The 20,715-nt window shown below is 61.0% G+C and overlaps 3 protein-coding genes across 5 annotated transcripts; all 3 read right to left on the bottom strand.

The window, feature by feature from the left end:
• Positions 1-2,123: 2,123 nt before the first annotated feature.
• On the bottom strand, positions 2,124-4,345 carry TMEM95 (transmembrane protein 95). 2 transcript variants are annotated; one of them, XM_058704872.1, is made up of 7 exons: positions 3,838-4,343; positions 3,653-3,709; positions 3,368-3,448; positions 3,246-3,266; positions 3,026-3,106; positions 2,806-2,893; positions 2,124-2,672 (listed from the first exon to the last, which is right to left on the bottom strand). In XM_058704872.1, the coding sequence occupies exons 1-7, from the start codon at positions 4,073-4,075 to the stop codon at positions 2,639-2,641; spliced, it is 600 nt and encodes a 199-aa protein (XP_058560855.1). In that variant the 5' UTR covers positions 4,076-4,343; the 3' UTR covers positions 2,124-2,638. The 2 variants fall into 2 exon arrangements, with proteins under 2 accessions (XP_058560855.1, XP_058560856.1); XM_058704873.1 differs by lacking the exon at positions 3,026-3,106 and having other exon boundaries at positions 3,838-4,345.
• Positions 4,346-4,900: 555 nt separating this feature from the next.
• Positions 4,901-6,314, bottom strand: KCTD11 (potassium channel tetramerization domain containing 11). The gene has a single exon (XM_058704871.1). It carries the CDS (start codon positions 6,272-6,274, stop codon positions 5,576-5,578), a length of 699 nt encoding a protein of 232 aa, XP_058560854.1. The 5' UTR covers positions 6,275-6,314; the 3' UTR covers positions 4,901-5,575.
• Positions 6,315-7,774: 1,460 nt separating this feature from the next.
• On the bottom strand, positions 7,775-20,479 carry ACAP1 (ArfGAP with coiled-coil, ankyrin repeat and PH domains 1). 2 transcript variants are annotated; one of them, XM_058704864.1, is made up of 22 exons: positions 20,100-20,479; positions 19,485-19,542; positions 15,225-15,344; positions 14,980-15,033; positions 14,824-14,882; positions 14,378-14,561; positions 14,220-14,264; positions 14,010-14,105; positions 13,820-13,894; positions 13,620-13,729; positions 12,043-12,094; positions 11,851-11,951; positions 11,366-11,489; positions 11,048-11,259; positions 10,452-10,521; positions 10,212-10,306; positions 9,958-10,127; positions 9,349-9,524; positions 8,807-8,916; positions 8,614-8,724; positions 8,246-8,295; positions 7,775-7,958 (listed from the first exon to the last, which is right to left on the bottom strand). In XM_058704864.1, exons 1-22 carry the CDS (start codon positions 20,150-20,152, stop codon positions 7,858-7,860), a joined length of 2,226 nt encoding a protein of 741 aa, XP_058560847.1. In that variant the 5' UTR covers positions 20,153-20,479; the 3' UTR covers positions 7,775-7,857. The 2 variants fall into 2 exon arrangements, with proteins under 2 accessions (XP_058560847.1, XP_058560848.1); XM_058704865.1 differs by having other exon boundaries at positions 9,349-9,521; positions 20,100-20,478.
• Positions 20,480-20,715: the final 236 nt, after the last annotated feature.

Genomic DNA, 20,715 nt, shown 5'->3' with positions numbered 1-20,715 from the left:
CATTCGGTTGGTCAACCCGTCGTAGAGCCCACGTTCAAGGGAAGGCTACAGAGACCCTACCTCCTGATGGAGGAGGCATGTCAAAGGCTTTAGGGTCCGTGGTTTAAAACTGCCAGAGCCCTCGTGGCCCCTCTTATTTTGTGAGGGGCTCAGAAGAACCAGCCTTGCCCCGGCAGGCCGTCGGCCTTCCCTGCACAGAAAACACCAGCCCCGCCGGCGTCCTGTGTCACAAGTTCATGAAAACCTCATGTGCGGGGGGGGGGGTGGGTGGGGGGGGGTGGGGGGTGTCACCAAGGTTCAGAAGAGGAGGGATCAAGATGGCTAGAGATGCTTCCTGCTGTCACCGCGGGCCCGGTTCTGGGGAAGCAGAGACAAAACCTCAGGTAGCGGCTTTATAGGGTAGCGCATGGTCGAGAGGGAAGATTTTTAAGGAACCCCCTCCCCCGCCACCTGACGTTGGCGCCCCATGACAGATGTCTGGAGAAGGGACATTCTACTCTGCCTCAGGAGCTCCGAGAAGGCTTCTCAGAAGAGGTGATGTCGGAGCCAAAGGAGAAGGGCATCCCGGGTACAGGAACAAGCCTGGGCAGAGGCAAGGAGCCATGAGAAAACAAAGTGTTTGGGCAAGTGATTCAGCGGGGCTGCGGGGCGGGCAGAGCTGAGATAAAGCTCCGGGGACACATGGGGGCCAGATTCCAAAAAGGATTATGAAGGTGGACGGCTTACTGATGAGAAGCAGGCATGCGGCGGGGAGAGGAGGGGGATGTCCCTTCCTCCTGGCACCGCCGTTAGCCCAGAGGGAGATCACGAGGAGGAGGCGGGGTCGGGGAGGAAGGTGGGTTTGGACTCGTGGACTCCGACAGGCTTGTGGGGCGTTCGGGTGGAGATTCCACTTATAACCAAGATCGGTGAGCTCTGGCACGAGGACCAAGTAAGACGTGGGGAGCTGCTGATGGAGAGTCTTGAAAGTCAGGGTCAAGGGCCAGGCCTACTGTATTCCACAGGCAAGAAGGGCTAGGGAAGGGCTGCTGCAGACCAGAGGGGGCCGTGGTGCCCGGGCGGTCGGCAGTCGTGGCTTCTCACCCCAGGCTGGGCAGTGACGCTGCCTGGCACCCGACGCGTACTCGCTAAGCGTCCATCAGGTGAATGGACGTGACTTGTTGTATGATCTTGGGCAGGTTGTAAGAACTTGGCATATGATCTTCGGGTCTTTTTCCTTGCTTCCTTCCTTCCTCCTTCCTTCCCCCTTCCTTCCTTCCTCCTTTCTTCCTTTGTCCTTCCTTCCTTCCTTCCCTCCTTCCCCTTCCTTCCTTCCTCCTTCCTTCCTTTGCCCTTCCTTCCTTCCTTCCTTCCTTCCTTCCTTCCTTCCTTCCCTCCTTCCTTCCTCCCTCCTTCCTTCCTTCCTCCTTCTTTTCTTCCCTCCTTTTGGTATAAAATGAAAGGATTGGATGAGAATGTGTAAAATAATATCGAACGTACTTTCCTAGAAGGAGTAGGCACCCTCCCCATCCCCAGGACCCTTATGGACACCCCAAAAACAATGGTTCTAGCCCTGGCTGGTTGTAAGTTAGATTCACTGAGGCCCCACTTCACACCACTAAATTCAGAATCTCTGGACCTAAGGCCCAGGTGACTTCGATGTGCAGCCGGATGAGAACCTTTGCCCTGGAGCCTCTAGATACCCAGTGTGAAAACCACCGGGCTAGGTGTGTGTCAGGATCCCTTCCAGGCCCAGCCCCTCCGACGGAGACTTGGGGTTGGCGACAGGCCTCTCTTTATGTTTCCTCGTCCATCTACCCAACCCCAAGCTCCCGATAGCCAGCGGACTAAGCGCCAGGGTCTCTGAACCACACACGAAGGAGGTGTCGGGCAGGATAACTCTGTGTCGCAGAGGACGCCCACGTTCATCATAAGGTGCCGGCGGCATCATAAGGTGCTCGTGTGTACCCACTAAATGTCAGTAGCACATCCCCCAATCGAAGCAATAAAAAATGTCTCCAGATGTTGCCGAACGTCTCTTGGGGTATGAAATCCACCCCCCACCCAGTTGAGAACTGTTGTGCTACACCGAGTCTCCCGTGCCCCCTCCACCCAGTTGTAGACAGAGGCCAGGCCCGGGCGGAGGCCACTGAAAAGCAGGTTTACTTGATCTTGGCAGGAGGGAGGCCTCTGTGGGAGGCCAAGGCTTCACAATGTTAAATGGAGGGATAGCATGCCAGCAGGCTGACTGATGTGGTCGCCACTCTAAAGGGAGGGAGTTTTCCAGAACCCTCCTTCCCGGATTCCCAATCAGTCAGAGGAGGGCCAAGAGCAGCTTCTGGGGCAAACAGCCCCCGCTTTCCGAGAACAGGCAGAAGGGGGTGTGGGGGCGGCGGTGTGTGTGTGTGTGTGTGTGTGTGTGTAAGGGGTTCTTTCCTCCTGTAGCCATTTTCCTGGAATCAGTGACTGCTTCTGGCTGATTAGTTGAGGGCCGGAGGGGAGGAACTTTCCAGCTGTGGGTGCCTGGGCCCCTGGAGGCCATCTGACACTGGGATCACGGAGGCGGCTGGGTTTAGGGTCTGGAAGGCTGAGCCTTTGGGATTGGAAGTGAGGGGCTGGCGGGTCCCTTCCAAAGGATGTGGGGGCTGGGAGGCTGTCTTCACATGTCACTTTTTGCTTTGAAGTGTCTGGACCTGAGGGGACACAGAGAATGGGGGGCCTGAGAGGGGCAGGGCAGGCAGCCGGGAGGAGAGGGCACAGGGACGGTGGTAGAAGGTGCTGGGGGGTCAAGGGTGGCGAGGCCACACCCGCCATCTGCCCACTCACTCCACCACGAGGCTCAGAACGCCCAGGAGCAGGACAGTTGTGAACACAGAGAGGAGCAGAATCCTGGCTTCCCGAAGATCGTGACTTCCTGCAGGGAACCCAGGAAGCAGTGAGTGATCCTGGGGACCTCGCTTGTCCTTGTGGCGGGGCGGGGCGGGTGGGGGGGGGAGCCCGAGCTCAGAGATCTGAGCAGGGGTGAGGCGAGGGCGGGGAGCGAAACCTGGGAGGCAGCGCTTTAGAGGCCAGCAGCGCACGGCAAAGCCCTGGCAGGTGGAACAGTTGTACAGGACGGTGCTGCCCCCTGCAGGAGACAGCCGGGCCAGAGCTGGGGCAGGGGAGTCCCGGCTCCCACCTTCCAGAGTACCCCACTCCCTCCGGGACCACCGCCAGGCTCTCCTCGGGTCCCCCGTCCTCACCTACCCCTTCCCTTTTCTACTCACGGCAGGCGGGAGCACAGAAAGCTGAAACCAGAGACAAGGAGGGGTGGGGGGGAGGGGACACTCAGCCACACACCCCTTCACCGGACAGCCCGGGTGTACCTGGTCCCTGCCCGCGTCAGTACCTTCCCTGGTGTATTCGGGAAACTTGACCTTTTGCAGCCATTGCCAATATAAAGGGAGTGAGGAGGGAGACCCTTTGATCTCTGGGGAGACAGAGGGCAGCTGTATTGCCCAGGGCCTCCCCAGGGCAGGCGCACCTCCCACGCTTCACCCAGCACCTCCCCGTTACACCTTCCCGTCGTCTCCACCTGCCTTGCACCCTTCCCTGCCTCCCCAGGCCCCTCCTCCCATCCCCCTCCCTGGTGCCCATCCAAGCCCCTAGGTCATGCCTTCGCCCTTGATCTCACCCATGACCCTCAGGACTCTGTGAGTCTTCTCTATGACTTTGTTCGTGGACACCTCATCTGTGGAGACAGGCAAGGACCTGTGACTCTTTCCTGACTTTCCCAGGGCTGGGGACTCAGGTGGTGGCCGAGGGGCTCAGCTGGGAAGCCACATGCTGCCGGGCCGGGCCCTGGATGTCTGATCCTACCTAAGGCAAAGGCCGGGAAGGTCCAGGAGGCCTCACAGGTCTCCCACCGAGCCTCCACCTGGTTGCAGAGTCGAGCCAGGCGGCCCGACAGGTCACGGTCTGAGAGGTGACAGAGGACACAGGCCTGGGCGGTTGCCAGGAAGACCCCACCTAGTGCCAGCGTCCACATGAGGCCCGCTAGCGGGTGGCACAGGGAGGCTGGCCCCATGTAGGCTGGGAAGGCCTGGAATGCTTCCATCCTGGATCCAACCCTTTGCCCGGAGGTTCTAGACTGTTCCGGAACAGCCGGGGTTCGGGGTTCTAGAGCATTCTGGAACAGCACCACCGCTCCATCTCTGGCTAGGGCAAAGCAGGGGCCCAAGGAACTGGGGGCCAGAAGAAGACTGGGCAGAGAACGCAGGGCTTCTGCTGCAAAGGGGGCAGTGCCCCCCCACCCCCACCCTGGCCCTCAGCAGCAGCCTTTACAAGTTTGAGGTTCCAAAAAGCAATTTTATTTTTCTTCGTGTAAGTTCGTGACCCGCGATAAACAGCGAGTGAGCCCGCCCCTCCCCCCTCCCCCCCCCTGCCGTGAAGAACTCCTGCGTGAGGATCCCATCCCTCGGGGACCCAGAAACCACATCCTCCCCCACCCAATCCTCCCGGCCTCCTCTGTTCATCTCCCCTCTGCCCTGGGCCGCCTTGGGCCTTCCCAGCTCTCTCCTAGCAACCTGCCCACGGTTGCCTTAGCAACCAAGAGTTCTACACAGGCCTCCAAGGGCAGGCGGGGCCCAGTGACTTCTCTTACCTTTCACCAGGAAGCCCCTGGCGACCCAGGCCTCCACAGCCCCCTCGTGCCTACGCGGGGAGGCGAACACACATGTGTGCACGCACACACACACACCCCCTCGTGATTCAACTACTAATTCTCAATCTACTCACACCCATACGGCAGACATACCCAGCGCCAAAGCAGTTGCTGGGCAACCCCAAACAGGCCTGCACAGGCAGAGACCACGGAGAGACTGTCACACGGACGGGAGCCTGGATGTGAGAGGCCCAGACGTCGCTCAGACACTCTGAGAAGATGCCACCCTCTTCCCAAAGGCCAGCTCCACCATCAATGGAGGGTCCTTTAAAAACTTGGCTTTCTAGAGTGTGGGGTTCCAGCCCCATAGTAAATGGGGATTCTCCTAGCTCCCTTAGGCCACCGTGGGGTGGGGTGTGGCCTTTCTGTCTCCTTCAGGAGGTGACTTGAGACAGAGCAAAGGATCCCCCTTCCCATATTCCAGAATGTTCTGGTCTGCCTTCGGTCAGGCCTGGCCAGGCCATCCAGCCGCAGGAGAAGCCACGGTCCAGGAGACCACATCAGAGCAGTTCAAAGTCCTCCTTTCTCCCACACTTCAGTCCCCTCCAGGGTTCTGCGAGGCCTAGCCTGGGCAGAGAGGTGTCCCTATTTCTCTAGACCCTTGAATACTGAGCTCCAACGGGGAGACACTGCAGGCCCCCAGCCTCGGGCAAGAGCAAGCCAGGGGATCTTCCCCGCCCCTCCCAGGATTAGCACCAAGCCAGACCCTTTGCACGGCTCAGGTTCGGGAGCTCCTGCCCACATCTGGGCTCCAGTCAAGGTGCAGCCCTGACCCTCACAGCTCCAGAGGCAGAGCTAAGAAGAGGCTTCGGAGGTGATGGTGGTGGGGGGAGTCTCTCATTCTCTTTGCTGTCCGTTCTCTCCCCCTCCCAGGCAGACGGGAGGGCCGCGTTTTCAGTGCCTCACAAAGCGCAGAGATCGGGAGTTGAGCAGGTCCTCGGGGTCAGGGAAGACGGAGTCTAGACGGAAGCCGTGCTCCAGAGCCACCCGCAGCACCTCCTCCAGGAAGCCCGGCGTGCCCACCACCTCCCGCAGCTCCCCCGGCCCCCCAGTCCACAGAGGCTGTAGCCCCAGTCTCCTATACTCCACCTCAGGGAGCTCTGCGGGACAGGGGGCCCACTCCAGACGAAAGTGAGGGCCTCCCTCTGCCCTGCCCTCACTGGCCACACCAAATCGGGCCCGCATGGCGCCCAGGCACTCGGGGTCGGTGCAGAAGATGTTGGCTCGGAACGTATCCACCTGCACAGAGCTCAGCTCATAGTGGTGTGGGCCCCGGCGAGCGGAGAAGTGCACCAGGCGGGGGCTGGCGTCTACATCGGCATGGAGCAGGGCAGCTGTGGGCACGGGGGTCCCCCGAGAGGCCTCCAGTTCCCGCAGGGCATCCAGGAGGGGCTGGATCTGGTAGAAGTCCGCCTCTGCCCTGAGCAGGGCCGTCTCCCCATAGCCACGGGGCAGGTCCAGGCGGCCCAGCCGCAGGAAATTGAGGATGTGCCGGAAGGCCTTGCCATCTCTGTCGATGAAGTAGTGGCCGCCTCCCTGGGGGTTGAGGTTGGGGGGGATGGGGGTGCCCGCCCTAAACATGGCCCCCAGCATGGAGTCTGGGAAGCGAGTCAGGGTCTCCAAAGTGGTGGAATAGAGTGTGCCCCCCACATTCAGGGTCACAGGGCCCCCAAAAGAGGGGGGCGAAGAGGGCACAGGAGGAGGCGAAATTTTGGGGAGTACAGGAGACACCGACAGAGAAGAAAACGCAAACTCCGCGGGCGTGGGCAGAACTGGGTCCTAAGGTTCGTTCAGACTCTCTCGGGGTTGGATGCACAGGTCGGAACACAAGGCAGGAAGATTTAGGGCTCACCCCAGCTACGTTGGTAGTGGGGGATGGTTTCCGGGCACAGACACGGCCGGCCGAAAGGAACAGAAGCCAGAGAGGGAAGGGAGCTTTCGGCCCAGACGCATTCGATGCAGGCCGGTGGGTCAGCAAATCTCTTCTGCGGTCTTCAGACAGCGGGTTTCCGGAGTCCAGCCAGCAGGTGACGGTGGCGAGCACGGGCCCACCCTCGGAAGGACCCAGCCTCCGAGTTCTCGGGTCGATGGCTGTCGCCGCGGGCGAGTCCGCGCACGGCGCCGGGGGCCAGTCGGAGGCCCGGCAGGGCCTGGCTTCGGCGCGGGTCTCTGGCGACGGAGGCGGGGCTGAGCGCAGCTGGCGGCGGAGCGGCTCCGGATCCGCTGGGGAGCGAGGGCGCACGCTCAGAGCGAGCCGGGCGCGCCGGAGGGCTCTGAGGGAAGCCGCCCGGTGCTCTCGGGACCCGGGCTCCGCCGCCTGCACGGGTGTCGCCGCAGCCGCCGAAGTCCTCTCCGCCCCCAGGAAGTGGCCTAAGGGCAGCGGCTGGGAGCCCTTTAAGAGACAGCCCCGCCCCCTTGGCGCCCCGCCCCCCGCCCCCGCCCGGCTCGCGCGGCCCGGGCGGAGGTGGGAGCCGAGAGTCTGAAACCGGAGAGACGGGGCGGACGGGCTGGACGAGCGGACACGGGCGGACACGGGCGGACGCGGGCGGGGGTGGGGTCCGCAGGGTGACTCAGGTGCGTCGCTCCGGATGCGGCCGCGTCCGCCCCGCAGGCCCCGCAGATGTGCCGGGCCTCACGTCCGCAGCTCGCCGAGGGCCCCCAGGCCCGGCGGTCCCCGGCTTGGAGGCGGTGCCCTCCACGCTCGCTCCCGCAGGGAATTCCCGAGGGGGCGGGTGCTGAGCCGCCGCATTCCGGGGATGCCTCCTGGCCGGGGTGGCCGAAGCCAGCCTCTCAGTCCCGGCCCGACGCCAGCTACCCCCCCCCCCCCGCCCTACGGAAGGCCGGCCCCCAGCCCACGCGGGCGGCCTCTCCCCGGCCGGACTCGTCTGGCCACGTCGCCCGAGCCCGAGAGCCCCGCCTCGGGGCCGCCCGGCGCCAGGGCTGCGGCCGAAGCTACCACTAGTTTGTCCGGAAGGCGCCCCTCGCGTGACTCGAGCTCGCAAACCCCAACCGCCCGCGCACCCTGGCAGCCGCGGCGCCCAGTCCCCGGCCCGGCCCGAAGGCGGCGCCCTGCCAAAGAACCACGACGGGAAGCGCAAAGCACGGCGGCTTTATTGACCGAGGGGCCGGCGGCCGGGGAGAGGGGACTGGGGGCGCGGGCCCACGAAGGCCTGGGATCAAAGAGTGTGGAGGTCGTGGCTACGCCGGCTCAGCTTCTCCGGGTCGTCCGACGCCATGAGGGAGAAGTCGCGGAAGATGTCCAGATACGTCTCGTCTCCTGGGTGGGGGGGAGGGAGGGCTGGGCGGGCGCGGCCGAGCGCGGGGTGGGGGTGAGGGGACCCGAGGGGCGCGCTGGCGGCGTGGCCGGAGGGACAGCAGCGCCGACGCGCAGCGCCCTCGCGGGTTCTCCGTTTTGTTCCGAGGACCCGGCGCACCAGCTGCGCCCCACACAGATTTGTTGCAAAAGTATGACATTAATCAGTGCAGCTGGGCGCGACGGGGACCGGGCTTCGGGGGCCAGAAGCCCAGAATTACAGTGTGGGGCGGGGGCGGGGGGCACGTTACCTGCCTGGCCCTGAGCCGCTTCGGCCTCCCTCATCTTTGCCAATCGTAGCCTGAAGGGGAAGCAATGAACGTATGAACGACTTTTGCTTCGCTCCCCCCACTCGGACTTCCCATCGTGTAAGCTGGGTGGTTTAATTCATCTGCTCCCCCGGGGTCCAGTGCTTAAAGGCGTTCAACAACATCGACGTCCCTCACTCAGGACGAACTCACCATCCCTGGACCCTACCCGGCCCCCTTCCTACTCCACGCCCCAATCTACGCTGGGGACAGCACTTCTCCAGCCGAGTCCCGGAGCTGGCCCAGGCCGTCTGGGCGTTAGCCCCGAGTGGGCAGGGCAAGCTCCAGCCCCACCCCGCAGGCCTCCTCACAGGGTGACGATGTCAGCGTTGGCTGTTTCCATGGCGATGGTCAGCGGGTCCTTGCCTTCTGAGTCCAGGGCTCCCAGGTCAGCCCCCCGTTTCAGGAACAGGCAGGCCAGCCTAGAAAGGACAGCGAGGGTCAGCCGGCCACTCTGCCTACCCGAGCCTTCTTTGCCACAGCCGTCATCCCCGCGGCCCCTACCCCGTGTGGCCGAGAATGGTCGCATGGTGAAGCGGCCCCCGGCCGTGGTTGTCCGTTTGGTTCACGTTCGCCCCGTTCTGGAGGAGAAACTCACAGGCCAGAAGAGAATTCTGCAGCGAGAAGTTGCAAGCGGGGAGAGAAGGTGGCATCTTCAGAAGCAGGCCAAAGATACTTCGGGATGGGATCAGCTGAGAGGGTGGGGTAGGGGAGCCAGGAGTGTAAGGGTTCAGGCTCTGCCCTAGCTTTTTACAGTAGGTCATGCGTTAAAGCCGCAGTCCAGCCTCACATGAGGTATGCTATCCCTATTTCGCAGGTGGGCAAACTGAGGCACAGAGAGGTTCACAACTGTAAGCGGTGGGAGCTTGGATTCAAACCCAGGTTGTCTGCCCCCAAATCACACACCCTTCGCAACCCAGTGTCTGTGGGTTATCATTATCACTCTCTCCAGGGTGGGAGGAGGGGTAGGAGCAGGGCTCAGACTCCCCGTGGGAATGGGAGAGAAGGAGCCTAACGGTGGGGGCGGGGCAGTGGGCAGGACTCACAGCAGCCGTGGCCTGGATCAGCGGAGTGGCATTCTCCTGACCCCCGTTGACCCAGTTGACGTCAGCTCCGTGGGCAAGGGCATCAGCCATGGTGGGCAGGGAGGGAGGATGCCCAGCAGCTCGAAACAGCAGGGCCCCAGGGTGGAGGGCGCCCAGGTCATCAGAGGGGGGCTCTGCTAGGGGGTGGGAAGAGACCCTCAGCACAGTTCGCAGATGCTCTAATGGGACAGGTCATTTCTCAGTTCTGGGAGGGCCTTCAGGACGCTGGGGACTTCGGTAGGAGGTGCAGGCGGGATGGTGCGGGGTGGGAGGTGCACGTGTGTGTGGGGTCCCTAGGGCAGGGGGGGATCGACAGCGTCCCTCGCCTCTCCCTGTCCAACCACCTCCTCCAGCTCAAGCGTCACTCACCCTCGGCAGCCTATTCCCAGCCCTACACTCCTTCCCATTCTTCCCTTAACCCCCAAACTCTTGCCTGGTGAAACCAGTGCGCTGTGGTCTGCCCCCTCCCCCACCCCCCAGTACTGGCGGGGGGAAGGCTCGGGCCTCCGTACTCTGCCCTCCTCACGGGGCACAAGGCCGGGCTCAGCCGATGCCCCAGCAGCCCTCTACCTGGCCTGGATCTGAAGCTCCCGGGCTGGGGCCGGACGGAAGGCTTTGGGGGCACGGGAGGCTGCCCCCTGGGGGGCCCCCGGCCACCTCTCCGCCCTCGAATCTCCGGAAGCTTGGTCAGGAACTTCTTTTCCACGTATTTGGCATGAATCCAGGCCTCCTTCTCCTGCCTGTGAGAGTGTGGTGGGGAAGGAGGGGACCGTCTTCCCTCCTTCCCCACAGCGGGCAGCCCCCCACACACACCCCAACCTCACCGGGAGCAGCTGGGCCCGGGTTTCTTCACGGCCATGGCCTCCACCCGGGCCTCATAGATCCGGTTGATGACTACGTTCCCCAGCTCGCACATGAGCTTCGGGTGGGCCCAGGCAGAGGCGGAGACAGACAGGTGGAGGGGAGAGGTGAGTGTCTGAGTCCTCAGGGCTCTGCAGCCCCTGGACTCAGCCCCCCCCCAGTCCCCCTTCCCATCAGGAGACCCCCCCCCCCCCCCCAGTCACCTTCACCAGCTCTGGTTCCCACGAGTCAAGGGTCAGGGACCGGACTTTGGAGAAATGAACTCCAAGGCTCCTGGAGGGCCAGAGCGGGGGTCAGGCCCCTTGTGGGGTGGCAGCAGCCGCGGCTCCCCAGGAGGACTTGGAGGCAGGGCCCCCCTGCAGCAGAGGTGCTGGCCAGGTGGGGGCAGGGCAGCGGGCCACGTGGCCTTGCTCTGCTCACCGTCCCGCTTCGCCCTCCTACATTTCACGTTCAGGGCCTTCAGTTTCCCTCCTCTCGCCCTGCCGCTCCCCTCCTTCCGCCAGGCTGACCCGGGCGGAGGGCCTCATAGACTTGCTGGGGCCTGGTGACCTCTTCTCTCTCTGCTCTCCAGCGGCTCCCCTACCCTCAAGACCTCTGACCCCACGGTCAAGCCGCTAAGCATCTCTGGCCAGACCAGGACCCTGTGCCCAGGGCCGGCCAGGATCTAAGAAAGGAAGCCGGGACAGGGTGGGAGGGAGGGGTCTGTGTGATGGGCTCAATCCCGCCCCCTCCCAACCCCGCCCCCCTCCGCTGCAGCCAGGAGAAGAGCAGCCCCGGCGCTCGGGTCATGGGTGGTGACCTGTGGATGCCGGAGCATTGGATGCAGAGGGTGACACCAAGGTTGATGCTGGCCCACTCGGGGGCTGGCTCTCGGCAGTCACAGCACTGGGCGTTGCCGTCCACGCTCTGCACCTGGGCTGCCACGTGCCCAGCACCGCCGGATTCCCGTCCCCTGGCGGTTCCTCCACAGCCCAGCGTGGCAGAGGAGCCCACGGCCAGGGGTCCTGAGCCCTGGGGGAGACGGGGGGGGGTTGGAGACAGAGTGGCCATGGGGCCTGGGGAAGGGGTGCCTCGTCTCCCAGGGCAGCCGGGCCCCCGCACCCTCCCGTTAAGGCACCTGGCCTGGCCCCCAGGGGCCGTCGTCGAGGCGGGCCTGGCTGAAGGCCGTGGCTATACTGCTCTGCACGGCGTTGACCCACAGCTGCAGGAGGCGCTCCGAGTCGGCCTGCAGGAAGCAGGACCTGGGCAGGCGGGGAGAGTGGGGCGGGGAGGCTTCTGAGGCCGGGGGAGCCGCGTGGGGGGATAGGCGGGCTGACGTTCACCTGCCATTCAACCGGTACCCGCCGTAAAGAGATACGAGATACCAGCCGGATAGAAATTGGGCACCAGTTGGTCCCATCTTTCTAAATATCCCCGGTCACCCCATCCCCTGCCCCTAAAGGCACCCTCCCCCCCCCCCCAGGCTACCCCCCCAATCCAGCCACCAAAGCGTTAATGCCTGGTGCTACACAGGGACCCCCAAGACGCCCCTGCGATTGGCCTGCCTTCCTGTCGGTAAAGGTTTAGCTGCATCAGGGCATCGCCCCCCACGTCCGCACTCACTTGCTGGGGGACACCACCTCAAAGCAAAACCGCCTTTCCGAGTCAGGGCAGAGCTTCACGGTGCAGAGACGAAGGTCGTCAACCACCACAGTCACAGGGTCCTGGAACGGGACGGTGGTGAGGGCCAGCCAGCCGGCTGCAGCCAGGGCGGAGTATCCCTGGGCCCGGGGCGGCCAGGATGCGTCTCCCTACCTTGTACTTCTTCTGATAAACCAGTTGGTTGCTCTGAATAGTGAACCAGCGTCTGAAGGAGGTGGAAAGAGAGTTGTGGACACGGGCAGCCCTGGGACGAGCTCGAGACAGAAACAGCACAGAGGCTGCGCCCTCTGCCCCCGAAGGATCTGGCTGGGAGGGTTGGGCTGACCGTCCCATCCAGTCAGGTGCTCCAGAACAGGGCCGCGGAGCCGCGCAGGTCAGGACCCGGAAGGCGGGGCTGTTCACATCTCCAACAACCCAGATTGGATACATTCGGGAAGACAACTTTCCAGTAGATGGCAGTAAAATGCTTTTCCAATAAAACTGGTCTGCGGCTCCGATTTTTAAAATGTGTACGGTATATATATTTCTCTATATATTTTTAAGCTTACTTATTTTGAGAGAGAGAAAGAGAGTGAGCAGGGGAGGGGCAGAGAGGGAGGGAGACACGGAATCCAAAGCAGGCTCCAGGCTCTGAGCCGTCAGCACAGAGCCTGACGTGGGGCTTGCACCCCTGAACCGTGAGATCATGACCTGAGCCGAACCCGGATGATGCTTAACCGACTGAGCCCCCCCCCCAGGCTCCTCTGCAATATATTTTTAAATAGTCGCTACACCCAGCATGAGGCTGGAACTCACAACCCCAGAGACCAAGGGTTGTGTGCTCTACTGACTGAGCCGGCCAGGCGCCCCAAGTCTATTGCCACAACTTTTTGACAGATGGAAGTTTCTTACGGAAGGGGTTCAATTTTCTACTTTGCACAAATATCCTGCATGGGCTGGCAGTGGCCCTGGAAGGGGAAGGAGCGGAGTCAGAGCAGGTGACACCCCTGCCCCACACCTGTCGAGCCTCCTAAGTCCCTACGGAAGCCGACAAGGCCCTATCGTGGCTCACGTCTCTGTGAGCTCCGACTGCACCTCCGACAGCTTCTTCCTCCCTCCCGTGTCCGCACCCAAGTGCCCTCTCTGTTTCTCCAATGCCCTGGGCTTTTCAAGGGCCTTCGCACTGGCTCCTCCTTCTGCCTAGAACATTCTCCCCCCAGATACCTTTCAAGTCTTCACTCAGAAGTCACCTTCTCATGAAGCCTTTCCTGACCACCCTCTTTAAAACTGCAACCCCGGGGCCCCTGGAGGGCTCAGTCGGTTAAGCTTCCGACTTCGGCTCGGGTCATGATCTCGCGGTCTGTGAGTTCGAGCCCCGCGTCGGGCTCTGTGCTGATGGCTCGGAGCCTGGAGCCTGCTTGGGATTCTGTGTCTCCCAATCTCTCTGCCCCTCCCCCGCTCACGCTCTGTCTCTCTCAAATACAAACATCAAAAAAAATTTTTTTTTAATTTAAAACTGCAACCTCCCGCAGCTCTCTGCATCCCCTGCTTTATTATTTTTCTCCGATGCCGCTCTTCCCTTGTAACGTAACATAACTCACTGTCGTGTTTACCGTGTGTCTTTGCTGATGGAACAGAAATTCCCCGAAGGCGGCGGGTTTTGTCTGTTTTCTCACTGCGCTTAGCACACCAAACCACTCAGGAAACATTTACCTGAGCGGGTGTGGGTGACTGGGGGGTCCTCTCCTCACCTGCTCCACGTCTTAAATGCGTTGCTGGCCCGTTTGAAGAGGTGTCCTTCCATGACCAGGCCGCCAGGCCCCTCCTTTAGGCTGGGTTCTGGCTCCTCCCCGCCCAGCTCCTGGGGGCACAGGAGGGTCCCGGGCAGCTGACAGGCAGAGGCTGGGGCGCAGGGCCCCGCGCACCCTCCTGCGGGCGGGGGGACCCTCACCTTCTGCTTCAGCAGCACGTGCCTCTGTTCCATGTCCCTCCTCTCGCGAGCCGAATTCAGGACCAGCTGGTGCAACTGGGCACGGGAGGGGCGTTTCAGATGTCCCCAGCCCCCTCTCCTGAACCGGGCCAGGAGAGACATCTTGGAGCGCCCCCCTCCCTCCACTACCGCCCACTCTCCGGAGCCCCACCTGGGCACCCAGGTCCCTGCGATACTGGGCCAGCCTGCCCAGCTCCTCGTGGCCCTGCTGGAAATGGGTAGCCTGGGCCTCCACCAGACGCAGCACCTGGGCGACAGGGTGGGCAGGGGGCAGAGGTGACGAGGGACCCTCCTGTCTTTCCTTCTTCCCTCCGCCCAGCAGGCTCCTCGTCACGTGGCACTTGCCGCCCCCCCAACTCACAAACTCCATGATGTCAAACTTCCTCTTGTCCTCGATCACGTTGATCTGAGGGCCCCCGAAAGACGTCAGGTGAGTCTCGAAAACATAGCGCCCCCGCCCACCGCCCACCGGGGCCTCTCCAGCCCCGAGGGGTCCTGGGGGACAGGCCGGGCGGTCACCTGCAGTGCGTAGTCCAGTGCTCGTCCCCGGTACCCGGCCCGCGCAGTCTTCAAAGCGGCTCCGGCCTCTTCGGCCTCCTGGGCCCGGCGCCGGGGGACCTCGGCATTGTGGATGAGAGCAGCCTCCAGGCTCTCAGCCCCCTTCCAGAAATCCCGGCGAGCCTCTCGGAAAGCCCGGAGACCCCTGCGGGTTGGAAGGACAACACACAACCACAGGTACCCCTCCTGGACCCCCCCCAACCCCAGCCCAGCAGAATGGTCCCCGGCGGAGTGGTTCCCGGTGGAGGCCCGCTCGCGGCCTTCCGGACAGGCCTCCGAGAAGGTGTCGGGATGGGGGACAGCTGTCAGGCCACCCGAAACCCCCAACCGCACGGCTCCTGCCTCGAAGGAGGCCCCCGTGGTAACGGGACGAGGGACGGAGGACCGGGTCCCCCCCCCACACTCACTCCTTGACCAGGGTTTGGATTTGCTGCTGCAGGGTGTGCTGGGTAGCGTCCAACAGCTCCTGCGGGGAGGGGAGCAGACACTGGCAGGTGAGGGTCAGGCCGCAGACAGCCCAGGGCTCCCCCAGCCCAGCCCCAGCCCCACCCGCTTCCGCTCACCGCATGGCTGTCCAGCTTGTGGCTGAGGCTCTCGGTGAATTTGTCCAGACACTCCTGGGCACGGAGAGTCAGAGAGAGAGCAGGCGTGGGGCAGCTGGGCCGCCATCTCCGGACGAGCCCCGCTCTGGCCCAGGCCCTGCAGGCCCCGGGCCGACCCTCCCCTCCCCTCCCCTCCCAGAGGATCTCTGCATTCCAGGCCCCCCACCCAGCCTGCTCCGGGGGGCGGGAGGGGGCCCCCTACATACCGCCATCATGGGCTCCGGAGGACCCAGACGGGCCAGGTCACAAATGCCAGCAATGAAGGTGCGGCCGGCCGCAAGGTAATGGCGGCCACTTTCCAGGAGGCCGTTACCCAGCTTGAGGAGCTAAGAAGCAACAGGGGGGAGCAGGGAGTTGTGTGACCCCCTCACAGCAGCCCCCCTCCCTCTCCCTTCCTTCCCAGCCTCGCCCAAGCAACTCTGCGGCCCAGCCCAGTACTCCCAGTTGCGAACACACAGCTGCCGCTTTCTCACCTCTGCTGCTTTGCTCGCACTGCTCTGTGCCTGGAAGAAAAGTCCTCCCGGCCTGTCACCGAAGCCAGTGTCAGCTGGCTCCAACCCGTCTTTCTGCGTCCACTTCCACGTGTCCCTCCCTGCCCTGCCCTGGCTGCCTGGATCCAGAGCTTTCCAGAAACTGCCTCACAGGGTGAATGTGCTGCCTGGGTGGCCTTAAGTTCTAGCAGTCTTGGGGCGCCTGGGTGGCTCAGTCGGTTAAGCGTCCGACTTCAGCCAGGTCACGATCTCGCGGTCCGTGAGTTCGAGCCCCGCGTCGGGCTCTGGGCTGATGGCTGGGAGCCTGGAGCCTGCTTCCGATTCTGTGTCTCCCTCTCTCTCTGCCCCTCCCCCGTTCATGCTCTGTCTCTCTCTCTCTCTCTCTGTCTCAAAAATAAATAAACGTTAAAAAAAATTAAAAAAAAAAATTCTAGCAGTCTAAAGGCGCCTGGGTGGTTCAGTCGGTTAAGCGTCCGACTTCGGCTCAGGCCATGATCTCGCGGTTTGTGGGTCCAGGCCCCGCGTCGGGCTTTGTGCCGACAGCTCAGAGCCTGGAGCCTGCTTCGGATTCTGTGTCTCCCTCTCTCTCTGCCCCTCCCCAGCTCATGCTCTGTCTCTCTGTCTGTCAAAAATAAGCAATCATTAAAAAAAAATTTTTTTTTAAATAAATAAATAAATTCTAGCAGTCTTTACTGTCAGGAGTTTTCCCATTCTGGGCTCACTGAGCAATTTCCTCATGAACAGGAACAGACCAGGACAAGGATAGCACGTTGGGGTGTTCCCAGGGCCCATTTTGTCTGGCGCCTTCGACTGACAACTGAGGAGGCTTGAGAAACAAGGGACAGTTGGGGCGCCTGGGGGGGCGCTCAGTCGGTTGAGCCTCCGACTTCCGCTCAGGTCATGATCTCATGGTTCACAAGTTTGAGCATCGGCCTCTGTGCTGGTGGCTCAGAGCCCGGAGCCTGCTTCAGAGTCTGTGTCTCTGTCCCTCTCTGCCCCTCCCCTGCTCATGCTCTGTCTCCCCAAAATAAACAAATGTTAAAATTAATCAATTAATTAAATACATAAATAAAAGAAACAAGGGGACAGCTGACAGGCCTGAGCAGGGTCCCTCTGGTAGGGCCAGGTGGCTGAGTCAGAAACCAAAGTGAGATCTCCTGACCTCTGGCCCTTGTTATCTTCGGTCACCAGTCACCGCATTACATCCTGAGGTGACACGGCTTGGCTCTGGCCTGAGTCACCCCAACAGGGATGGAACAGGTGTCTGTGGAGCCCCTCAGGTCAGGCCCCAGGGACAGGAGACCACCAGGGAACCTCTGTGGAAAAATCCTGGGCAGAGGGGGCTCAAGAGAACTTGGGCCACGTGGGTTCTCAGTGGGTTTTTGAAAACTCAAAAACACTTCCTAGGGCTCGCGAAGGCTGCAGGGAGGTATGGCTTCACCTGAAGGTGACTGACAGGGTCAGCCACCATCAGGAAACTAACCACAACTCAGCCTCATCGGGGTCCATGCAATGGAGTAGCACTGAGCCGCGCAAGGGAAGGAACTATCCACACGTGAACTACTTGTACTAACGTGTAGCAAACCGAACGAACTTCAGGGGCGTTATTCCGAGAGAGAACAAGGACAAAAAAGGCTAATCTTGAGAGTTCACACAGCGTATGGCTTCAAGTAACATTGTAGCAATGACAAACGTCCAGAGAAGGAGAACGGATGAGCGGATCGGAGCAGGCAGGGGAGGGTATCTCAAGAGCTCCTTGCGGTGAGTTTAAGAGCTTGAACGAGATGCTGGCATGTGACAGAGCGCCGTTGAATGGCACACACAGACTTTGTTTTGTTTTGTTTTGAAAAAAAAGGACAGTCGACCCTCGCACAGCAGGGGTTTGAACCACGCTGGTCCATGAAGAAGTGGACTTTTTGTGATAAATACAGTACAGTAAATGTTATCTTCTCTCGCTTGTGCTTTTTTTCTTTCTTTTAGACACAGAGAGTGCGTGCGTGTCCGGGTGTGTGAGTGAGGGAGGGAGGGGCGGAGACGGAGAGAGAGAATCTCAAGCAGGCTCCACACTTAGGTCTGAGCCCGGCATGGGGGCTCGATCCCATGACCCTGGGATCATGACCTGAGCCAAATTCAGGGTTGGACACTTACCTAACTGAGCCATCCAGGCACCCCTGATTTTTTAAAAATTTAATTATGTATGTATGTACGTATTTAACTCTACACCCAACGTGGAGCTTGAACTCATGACCCTGAGATCAAGAGTCACGCACTCCAATGACTGAGCCAGCCAGGTGTCCCTCTTCCTTATGAGTATTTTTTTTTAATGTTTATTTATTTTTGAGAGAAAGAGAGAGACAGAGTGTGAGTGGAGGAGGGGCAGAGAGAGAGAGGGAGAGAGAGAGAGGGAGGGAGGGAGACACAGAATCTGAAGCAGGCTCCAGGCTCTGAGCTGTCAGCACAGGGCCCGACGTGGGGATCGAACTCATGAACTGTGAGATCATGACCTGAGCCCAAGTCAGACGCTTAACCGACTGAGCCACCCAGGAGCCCCCTTATGATTTTCCTAATAACACTTTCTTTCTTCTAGCTCCCTTTATTGTATAGACAGCATACGGTACACATATCACATAAAATATGTGTGAATTAACCGTTTACGTTATCGGTAAGGCTTCTGGTCAGTGGCAGGCTATCAGTAAAGTCTTTGGGGATTTAAGAATTATATGTAAATTTTCGACTGTGCTGGGGGGGGGGGGGGGTCAGTGCCCCTAATGTTCATGTTGTTCAAAAGTCAACTGTATATGCAAAACAGGTAAAATCCAGGTAAGGTCCACAGACGGTCATTGTACCATGACGACGTCAATTTCCTGCTTTTTGGTAAAGTACCAGCATTACCCCAAATGCCACCATTGGGGGAAGCTGGGTGATGGGTACATGGGACCTCTATCATCTTGTGACTTCTTGTGAGTCTGCAATTAACTCAAAGGACAACAGTTTAATTAAAAAATATATGTTAATTTGTCATTGGGGTGCCTGGGTGGCTCAGTCGGTTAAGCTTCTGACTCTTGATTTCAGCTCAGGTCATGATCCCAGTGTCACGGGATCAAGCCCCTCCATGGGCTCTGGACTGAGTGTGGAGCCTGCTTGAGTTTGTCTCTCTCCCTCCCTCTGCCCCTCTCTCCCACTTGTGCTCTCTCTCTCTCTCTCTCTGTCAAATAAATAAAATGAAAAAAAAAAGTTAGAAAGCTCCTCCAGCTGGCCTTGAGGAAGCAAGCTGTCTAGGGGCAGGGCCACATGACAGGGCACCGGGCAGCTTCGAGGAGGTGAAGGTCTCAGTCCCGCAGCAGCAAGGAGCTGAAGTCGGCCAACAACCACGCGAGCTTGGAAGGAAACCCTGAGCCTCAGATGGGACTGCAGCCCGTGGGACCCTGAGCCGCGCCCAACTCCTGACCTACAGAAACTACGCCAACAAATGTGTGTTGTTTTAAGTCACTAAATTCGGCATGACTTGTTACACAGGCGGTAGAAAGCTCACACGCCAATACGTATGTAACACGTGAGACTGGGGTAAATGCTATAGAGAAAAACCAAACCCGCTAAGGGGGCGGGGAGTGTTCACACGTGCGTGTGCACATTTTATCAAGAGTAGCCACGGAGGGCCCTACTGTCCCGTGTTTAAGTGTCTCACTGCTTTGTCTCCCAAAAGCTGCTGTGAGCTCCCTGGGGGCAGAGCGGTCTTGCGGTCCTGAGGCCCGGGCTCACAGCTGACCCGGCAAAGCCCCCAAGCGAGTCTTGTCTTCCAGGACCTCGAGCTCTTTGAGGGTGCGGAACTTCCATCTGCTTCTCTATAGCCCCCAAAGTATTGACCCCGCACGGTTAGCATTCACAAATCCCTGGAACTCCTTCGTGGTCTCCAATTTTCTCCCTGGCCTCGCCCCTCTCATATTTACCCCATCCTGGGTCCCCCGCCCATGTCACCTTTTCCAGCCGGGTCTCCAGTTCTGACACCTCGGCTTCCACCAGCTCGATAGAGGCTCTGGGAAAAGAGGGGTCACAGGAACAGAGCTTGGGCCCATCTGGTCTGTGCGCCCCCGGAGGGCTGGGGCTGGGGTGAGTGGGTAAGGGCGTAGACAGGAAAGGCTGATGGGGTCGGGGACCTGTCCGCAAGCCCTGGCCGCCTCCCTCACTCCGCGCAGTCTGAAAGCTAGTAGGGCCCAGGCCAGAGCAGGAAGGGCAGAAGGAGGGTGGATGTGGCGAGGGCAGGAAGTTGCTAACCGCCCCAGCAGGTGCTGGGGGAGGGGCGGGGGTACAAGGAGCCGAGGAGGTAGTGTCCGCTCTGGGGGTAAGAGGGGCTAGAGAGGCCCCCTCTGCATGTGAAGGGGGCAGAGAGCATCAGAGTCTGGGGGGTTCATAGGAAAGGTGCTACTATGTCCTCCGAATGGCCTAGAAGCTCCATCTTGTCCCGTTGAGACTCATTCCCTGGAAGGACATCTGGCCTGGGGAAGGGCGTGTGCGTGTGTGTGTGTGCGTGTGTCCATTGGGGATGGGGGTCGGACCTCACCCCCTCTGCCGCCCAGACCTGCGCACACTTACCGGAAGCGGGGTGAGTCTTTGAGACACTCCTCGAAATCCAGCTTGACCGTCATTTTGCTGTGCTGCACGGGGGGGGGGGGGGGGGGGGGGGTCAGACGGGCGGGGGCTGCAGGGGGAAGCGCTCCCTGCCCCAGAAGGGGTTGGTGAGGAGGAGGGGGGGGGGTCCTCTCCTGGGGAGAGCCTGGGGGTGGGGGAGGGGGCTCAATCCCTTCCCCAAGGGTTAGGGATGTGCAAGGAGGAGCTCTCACCTCACACTTGCAGGCAGTACTGGGAGGGGCAGAGGCGGGGCCAGGCGGAAAAGCCACAGCCCCACCCACACAGACTATCTGCAGTCCCCTTCTTACCAGAGTCCCCTTCCCCGCTTTTTTCTCCTTTAGCGGTGCTGGGGGCTGGGGGTGACTGGCCCTGATTCTGTCACTCAGAGACTGTGTGGCCCTGGGCAAGCTCTCTGATTCCTCAGTTTCCTCATCTGGAAGATGGGCATGACAACCTCCCCCCCCCCCCCCCCGCAACCCGCCCCGCCCAGAGATGTCGTAGGAATTAAAGAGGACATTGGTACGTTCGTGGTTTTGGGGTCCCACCAACCACCGTCCCCCTGCTGCAGTGGGGGGGCCTT

The sequence above is a fragment of the Neofelis nebulosa genome, chromosome 16 (assembly GCF_028018385.1).
Source record: "Neofelis nebulosa isolate mNeoNeb1 chromosome 16, mNeoNeb1.pri, whole genome shotgun sequence".
Taxonomy (NCBI): domain Eukaryota; kingdom Metazoa; phylum Chordata; class Mammalia; order Carnivora; family Felidae; genus Neofelis; species Neofelis nebulosa.
The sequence above is the reverse complement of the archived record's forward strand: the minus strand, read 5'-3'. Positions and strand labels throughout refer to the sequence as shown.

Excerpts from the sequence above, each read along its gene's own strand:
- TMEM95 (XM_058704872.1), bottom strand. The coding sequence starts at position 4,075 with ATGGAAGCATTCCAGGCCTTCCCAGCCTACATGGGGCCAGCCTCCCTG. Across the intron at positions 3,449-3,652 it reads CAGAGTCCTGAGGGTCATGG|AGATCAAAGGGTCTCCCTCC; the intron begins GTGAGATCAAGG and ends CTGTCTCCCCAG. Across the intron at positions 2,894-3,025 it reads TCTAAAGCGCTGCCTCCCAG|GAAGTCACGATCTTCGGGAA; the intron begins GTTTCGCTCCCC and ends GGTTCCCTGCAG.
- KCTD11 (XM_058704871.1), bottom strand. The coding sequence starts at position 6,274 with ATGCTGGGGGCCATGTTTAGGGCGGGCACCCCCATCCCCCCCAACCTC.
- ACAP1 (XM_058704864.1), bottom strand. The coding sequence starts at position 20,152 with ATGACGGTCAAGCTGGATTTCGAGGAGTGTCTCAAAGACTCACCCCGC. Across the intron at positions 11,490-11,850 it reads GAGGTGGTGTCCCCCAGCAA|GTCCTGCTTCCTGCAGGCCG; the intron begins GTGAGTGCGGAC and ends CCGCCTGCCCAG. Across the intron at positions 8,917-9,348 it reads TGATCCAGGCCACGGCTGCT|AATTCTCTTCTGGCCTGTGA; the intron begins GTGAGTCCTGCC and ends TTCTCGCTGCAG.